This window comes from Nipponia nippon, unplaced genomic scaffold, assembly GCF_047370975.1.
Source record: "Nipponia nippon isolate SJK-2023a ecotype South Korea unplaced genomic scaffold, ASM4737097v1 scaffold_1, whole genome shotgun sequence".
NCBI classification, from domain to species: domain Eukaryota; kingdom Metazoa; phylum Chordata; class Aves; order Pelecaniformes; family Threskiornithidae; genus Nipponia; species Nipponia nippon.
This window is the reverse complement of record NW_028262290.1, coordinates 149,318,403-149,326,116: the sequence shown is the minus strand read 5'-3', so window position 1 is coordinate 149,326,116 and position 7,714 is coordinate 149,318,403. Positions and strand designations below refer to the sequence as shown.

At 41.4% G+C, this 7,714-nt stretch overlaps 1 protein-coding gene across 5 annotated transcripts in view; it reads right to left on the bottom strand.

Moving 5' to 3' along the window:
* Positions 1 to 782: 782 nt before the first annotated feature.
* ACBD5 (acyl-CoA binding domain containing 5) overlaps positions 783 to 7,714 on the bottom strand; it is a 34,452-nt gene continuing 27,520 nt past the window's right edge. For 4 of the 5 annotated variants that reach the window (XM_087777308.1, XM_087777301.1, XM_087777316.1 and 1 more), the window contains 3 exons: positions 7,074 to 7,124; positions 6,671 to 6,780; positions 783 to 2,811 (listed from right to left, as the gene is read on the bottom strand). In XM_087777308.1, the coding sequence (XP_087633434.1) occupies positions 2,799 to 2,811; positions 6,671 to 6,780; positions 7,074 to 7,124 (174 nt within the window). In that variant the 3' untranslated portion in view covers positions 783 to 2,798. The other variant, XM_087777326.1, reaches the window with a different exon arrangement.

Below are 7,714 nucleotides of genomic sequence, written 5' to 3'. Positions count from 1 at the left end.
AACTCCTAATACAGGTGTGTATGCCCTTCAGTTCATAACTTGCTAACGCCCTCCTGCAGTCTTCATTACAAGCTACGTTTGTGTGTTTAGTAGCAGGAGAGCAGAGTCCTTAGACCATCTGTAACTCCTGCTGGGAGTCTGCTCCTCTGTGGTAACTAAAAGGAGTCAAGGCCGACGGTGGCTCCACAGGCCCGGAGCAGGAAAGAAACAGCTTGCCCACACACATGCCTGGTGCGGTGCTGGTTCCCTCAGCTGAGTCCCTGGGCGTAGGTGGAATGGCTTCCATCTGGTTTCACCCAGAGCAAACCTATGCTTTTTTAGATGAAGTTGGATTTTGCTGCAGGAAGCTAGCTGGATATTTACTTCAAAAGTGCAATTTTGAGCTGGGTCTAGATGTTGCCAGTGCTATGCAGGACTGTTTTTGACTGCCAACCCTCCTGAGGAGAGCACCAGCTAGAACAACATATCCCAGTTCTGACCTCCAATCATCTGCTTATGCCCCTTTCTCCAAGTTAAAGCCATGTCTCCTTGTACCAGGGCAAATTATAAACAAATAAATCATTTCTGCTTAAGCTGAAATACCAGCTAACTAGGAATCTCTTCAAGTTACAGTGAGTTTGAGATATCCCTAGCAGCTGAGGCCCAGTGATGAGTTACAAGTAAATGGTTATAACAGTGATGATGTGCTGAATGAAACTTTAAGAATGAGACTGCTTCTTCATAAGGTAGCCAAAGCATCCAGCGTACAGCGTTTATCGACATTCAGAAAGTTCAAGATAAAATACAAAATATTAAGGGATTGGTTTATTGAAACATGAATAAATAACAAGGATGGCGCACGCCTACATTTATTCCAGCGGGAAGTTAGCAGTTAAGTACCTTTGAGAATGTCTGTACCACCTCTGAGAGCTAGACGCTGACCTGTGACGGGGTTATGGGCTGGGGGGAGGCACGGCAGGGTGCCTCCTCTTGGCAGAAGACATGCTGCTGCAGGAGGTTTTCTTTTTTAAAGTGACCTTCAGGCTAGAGTATCCTTCCTGCATGATCATTTCTATCCTTTAATGATAAGAAGTCGATCACTCGAGGAACTTTAAGCTACAGGCACAATGGCTTCAGGTCCCAGCAGAGCTTCCCTTCCAGCACAAGCTTTGTTCAAACCTGAGTTTTCAGTACCTCTCACGGCAAAACTCATCTCTGGCACGTGAAACCATCTGATCGTTACAGCAGTCTTCAAAGAGGTTCTCATTATTTTATTTTTTAATTCAGCTTTACAATAAGAAAAATCAGAAGAGGGGAAAAGTAACTCTTAAAAAACCACACTTAACTAAAAACAAGATTAAAATTGCTCTGGTAAAACAAACATTACATTCTGTGATTACATCTTTATACAGTATAGCTTGTATGAAAAATGAACTATAAAAGATTTTCAGGAAGGACAAAAAATAACTTTCCTCAAAAACTATTTGTAGTATGTAGTCCAGGTGGAGAATGAAAGCACATCAATAATAGGGTGAAATTTCTGAAGATTTAGATCTTAAACACGGGTTATGTTATGATGGAATTCTTTATAGCAAATCAACGTCTTAGTTTTCTGTCAAACTTAATTTTAGTGCATTTCCCTTTTCCAGAGATTTAGACAACTTATATATTAATTTATTTTAAAATTAAGTGTAAAGCATGCTTTAATCAAGCAAACTTCACAAGGTTGTAACTCTTATCGATATATTCGTTAATAAATACTTGGGGGGGGGGGAGAATCAGCACCAAAATTAGCTGAAAAGTTTTGTTTTGAAAGGAAGTAGAAGAATAAAAGAGAGAAAGAAATACCAGAACTGATATTTTTCGTAACGTGACTTGGGAAAAGTCCACAATAGATTAGGGCTAGATTAAATCTTATTTTAATTTGACATAAACTGACAACAGAAAACTTACAGTGCACTGAGCTTTTTAAAATCTTACGAGATATACTTACAGAGCTAGCTTTCATCTCACTTTAAAACACCTTGTGCCTAAACTATGCATTTCAGGTAAAACAAGCTGTTGTCAACAAGAATACAATTATCAAAGTTAAACATACAAGGTGCAGCCTCTTTAGATGGATCCCTTGTACCACACGCTGTTTCCAAACTTACTTCTGTTTGACAGTCCCTCTGTCATTAATGGCTCTAACTTTCAAGACATATATCAATTCCCAAATCTCCTTTACAATCTTAAAGGATAAGTGAAGGATTAAACCTCATTTCTGAGCAATTTGCATGGAAATTTGCCCCACACTTGTTTAGCAGCAAAAATAACCAGTTGAATTCCTCAGAGCTATATTGTATTTTTCCAACAGCTTACAATGTATTGAATTCATACTTTATTGGTGCTTACATCTGATAACATGTAACCCTGTGGAAAAACAGGCAGGGATGTTGCGACTGTAAAATTATTTCTATATTAAAGTGACAGTTTTACGTATTTTTCACTTATTCTTTTACAAAGATGATGTTCTCTTCATCATCTGACATCAGCAAGACCAGTAATTACTGAAGGCCCATCCACAAGCACATTCCAAAACAATTAATGTTCATATGGTTTTGAGGCTGGAATTATGAAATTTATTTGTAACCTAGGAGCTGTGAATCATTCAAGTTTCAACAGTGTTAGTCCTTAAATGTTTAGCTCAAAGGTAGTACAAAATACTACTATAACAGAAGGAACATAATCCCAGATTCTGAGATTCTATGAGAATTCTGAATTCCTTCGCTTCCCAGGGCCATCTTCTCCTAGCAGTCTTTAAGCAAAGTCATGAATTCTCAGTTCAGTTTTCTAGAAGAGGAACCAAATAAATTAGTTTAATGTACCTTCACTTCTGAGATGATTTTTCATTTATCTAAACAAACAAATCAATTAAGGTTACATGTGAATGATTTCCAATCCGTTAAAATACAACACCGCTTCAAGATACCTGTACATTCACCCTCTTAAGTTACAAAACGATCTGCAAGTTTTACAGAACTGGCACAACCTACACCGAGGAGTACAAAACATCACTAACAATTCTGGCCTGCAGGTGAAATCCCTCAGAACGGTCCCTGACCACATCAGTCGGTGGTTTGCTGGCTCACAGCAGAGCAACACTTGTGAGCTGGTTTTCCAGTGACTCCAGAAAACATGCAATCAGAACGTTCTAAAATTGTGAGCTGAATCTAAATAACTCTCAGTTATTATTAAAAATGTATTTCTATCTGTGATCTGGTTTGAGAGCCCTTAGGATTCAGGTTTTCAAGCTTTCTCCAACATGAGCACCCAGATTCTCAGCGTTAAGTTCCCTACAAAGGAAGGGGACAGGTTAAGAGGCTCAGAGGAAGAGCTAAAGCAGCCAGAACGCCGTACAGGAGGGTGCCAAGAGTGAGCTGAGCTGCCCCTTCCCCGGGAAGTGAGCCAAACACAAAGCTGTTGGCTACAGAAGGCCTTCTCTCCACCGGTTCCATGGAATTTGCTCCACTGCGCAGGAGTTCAGGAGTCATGGCTCCACAGCTTCACGATGAGAAAACCTCATGTGGTAGCACAGACCTGGCTTCTGCTCCAGGACAGTTTATGTATTTTAAAACCAGAAGTACATACGGTCAGTATATGCACTGTGTACAGCTGTTGCCTAAAAGCTTACACACCTTAACCTTAGAGTGCAAGCTGAAACTGGCAATGGGACAACAGAGAAGGACTTTTGTTTCGCAATCCCCTTTTCTCTCTGAGTGTACTTCATCAGCTTCCCACCCATCGCTAAAGGAGATGGAACTCTGGAGGAAAAGGTGATGCAGAAGCAGATAGTCCTTAAATTCTGGCTATGGGTAGATTTCTTCAGAAACAAAGAGGAAAGCTGAAGAACACAGGCATTTCTTTAGTTGTTCCTGTTCTTGAAGTTCATCTCTTCTTAATACAATCCATGAATGCGTAAACAAAACAAGGACTGTCTGGGGCTATGCTATCTCTGTGGCTCACAGAGATGCTGGTATTACCGTTAGTAGACTGTGGTACAAATCCTGGTGTCCAGAACTCAAAAAGAATGTTGGTAAACTGTGGAGCATTCGGGAAAGAGCCACCAGAATCATCCCAAGACCGGAAAACAATTTTAAAATGAGATTCCAGTTGCTCCATCTGTTTTGTTTAAGGAAGAGATTAAGAGATGACCTGGTGATAGCAATAAAATGCCCATGGAAAACACATCGCGGGCTCTTTGTCAAGTAGATAAAGATCTAGGAAAATCCAATGGATGAAAGCTGAAGCTAGACAAATCCAAACTAAAAATAATGTACCATTCGTTTATTCATTTAAGCTCTGAATCACTAGCACAATATATTAGAAAAACTGCTGGAAAGGGTGCTTTCCTAAAAACCCATTTGTGACTGAACCTGTGAATTGATTTGAGGGTGCTACAGAGGTCAGAACAGACGACCAAAAAAGGTTTACAAGACCAGCATTCTGTTCAGAAAGAGAGAACGTGGCCATTCAAGAGCTACTAGCTAAACAACACTAAAGCTCATAGGAGCTTCACATAAGATACTAAAAAAATGGTATTGATTTTAAAAAACTTTGTCCTTGCTGATGAAATGGAAATCTCCATGTACCCGTGCAGAAAATAAGGAAAACGTGTGCCACTGCCTAAAAGCCTTGGTAGTGAAACCTCTGGTTTCATCAGACAGTGCAAGTAACATGAGTGCTGCTGCTGCCGACAGCTCAGAGACGGGGTAACTCCCTGGCCGCCCTGTAGCCTTCGTGGGCCTTGTATTGTTTACCACACCATGGGCTGGGCCCGGAGGCTGGTGGTCAGTGACTGAAGTCTGGTTGGAGGCCAGTAATCAGCGGCGTATGCCAGGGGTTGGTACTGGGTCCAGTCCCGTTTAACGTCTTTATTAATGATCTGGATGATGGGGCAGAGTGCACCCTCAGCAAGTTTGCTGATGACACAAAACTGGGAGGAGTGGCTGATACGCCAGAGGTCGGTCCTGCCATCCAGAGGGACCTCAACAGGGTGGAAAAATGGGCTGACAGGAACCTCGTGAAGTACAAGGGGGAACGCCAAATCCAGCATGTGGGGAGGAAGAACTCTAGCCAGCAGGACATGCTGGGGCCTGCCCAGCTGGGAAGCAGCTTGGCAGAAAAGGACCTGGGGGTCCTGGTGGACACCAAGTTGAACATGAGCCAGCAACGTGCCCTTGCAGCAAAGGCAGCCAATGGTATTGCAGGGTCCATTACCCCTCCTCCCTGCAGGTCAAGGGAGATGATCCTTCTCCTCTATTCAGCACTGGAAAGGCCACACCTGGAGTGCCGTGTCCAGTTCTGGGTACAAGAGAGAGATGGACATACTGGAGGGAGTCCAACAAAGGGCCATGAAGATGATTAAGGGACTGGAGCATCTCTCCTATGAGGAGAGCTGAATGCTGGCACAGGTTGCCCAGGGAGGTGGTGGAGTCTCCCTCCTTGGAGATACTCAAAAGCCATCTGGACACGGTCCTGGGCAACCGACTCTAGGTGGCCCTGCTTGAGCAGCGGCGTTGGACCAGATGACCTCCAAAGGTGCCTTCCAACCTCAACCATTCTGTGTTTCTGTGATTTACCATGTGAGAGAAACCTATACCATGGAAACTATCAAACATTAAAAAGGTAGAACAATTTAAGCTACTTCTAGTAAGATCTACACACTCTCTGCAGACTGACAGAGAGGAAAAAACTTAAGAGCATACTAAACTACCAAAGTCGGGTGTGAGGCTGAAGTAAGTACATAGCAACTCAAGAACATTCACTTGATCTTCTAATGCTTAGAGAGTTGAGAAAAGGTAAGATGAGAGTACAGCTGTCCAGCTGAAGGAAGTCAAAGCAGATGTTACAAAAATATCGTAGTAAGGTGCTAGTAAATGTTAAATAAGAAATAGGTGACAGATGGGACTCTGCAAAGGATTTGATAGGAAAAAATTTTCTCATGGCACAACAGGACTAGGGAGTCTAGAAGCAGTGAAAATGGCTCAAGAGGATATTGGGAGTGAGAGGGTCAAAGAATGTCATGGAGATGCCTCCAAGCTATCCAGCCTCACCCACTAGTGTATGCTCACTGAAATTATTTATCCTGCATCACACTTCATGGATTTAACCTAAATTGCCACATATACAGCACACCACATATAAAGTCGAATTAACCAATACTTTCTTATGCTGAGAAACTTTCAAGGCAAAGAAAACTATACATGTTTCTTCCTAGAATTCCCAGCTAATGGAAAGCACTCCTACTAGCTTCCAGAATTTCTTGTGCATTTGGCTTGAGTTCTTGGGACTGAAACATGCACCTTCCTATCATAACCATACCAAGGACTCTACTGTACAATCTGTTTAGCCTGATATCTTCAGAGCTATGAGTCACTAATACATACAACGGAACATTAAGCAAGACATGCCTTGAAACAGAGAACTCAAGGAAACAGGATTTACCAAAGCAATTATTATCAAGCTCCCCATTTTGATACTGACCTGATGTTTCAGATACACTATCAAAGCCTTATTGAGAGCATACCCTTGCATTCTTCTTTTGCATGAAGGCAGTATTTTATGTCCTGTCTAAATAACACGATATACTACGTATTGGTTTAAAGAGATGAAATGCAGTATATATGCCCTATTGAATGCACATCTTTACCTTCGCTTTCTTTGAAGATACACATGTACCAACCACTGGGCAATAAATGGCCATAAAATAGCAAAAGCTAAAATACCAGGAGAAATTTCAAAGGGCCACCATGATGGTTTCTAAGGAAAACAGAAAAAAATTCTAGTCAGCAATCTGTGTGCACATATGCATACCACATGTATACTTCTCAATCACTTCAAATGCTACAGTATCAAAGTAGAAAATACTACTAAGGCCAGGAAAAAAGATTAACCTATCAAATAACTTCTTCAGACACAGATTATTTTTTATCTCCTAGTCAAGGGAGAGACAATACAAAAAGCACATACCAAGAGCTAGATATAAAATATTAATCTTGTCTTCTTTTCACCATTCACACTGCTTTTTACAAATAGAAAAACCAGTATTTTACCTTGATAGAGGAGGCGGGCTGATAATTTGACTGTAGTGTTGCAGATTTTGCCTTTAAATACAAAGAAAGGCTGGTAAGTATTAAAAAGGAAACCGCAATTAAAATACTTCTGCTTCACAAAATAAGAATATGAAGTCTTTCATCTTGTGAAGGCTTTGCAATCCGTATATATGACAGTTTAAGGAACAGATCCACCCCCATGCAACCCCCCTTTCACCACTTAGTTTCCAACTTACCTCCCATGTTTCCATTACTCTTTATAGCATTTTTATCACATCTCTGTGTGTTAAAAGATGAATCAGTGTCACTTACTGGAACTCTTTACAGTTTTTCAGGGCCCCCCTGCCCAGCTTGTCATCGCAACTTCCTCAACTCTGGTCCAGTCCCAGCAGTCGCAACCCAGAGTAGGAATCCCAGCAGCTTAATTTGCATGATTATATGTTTCAACAGTAGTTTTTACAAAGGTAAAAAGCACTGTTTTACTCTGCCCTGAGCTATAGCTACAGGCATGTCTAACAGCATAAAGGAAAGAGCATGCTCTGTTCCAAATCTTCCAGGCAATCCAGAAAACGAGAAGTACCAGAAACTTTTCCAGACAATTCCCATACACTATTGTGGTGCTTCCACAAAAACAAAGCAGT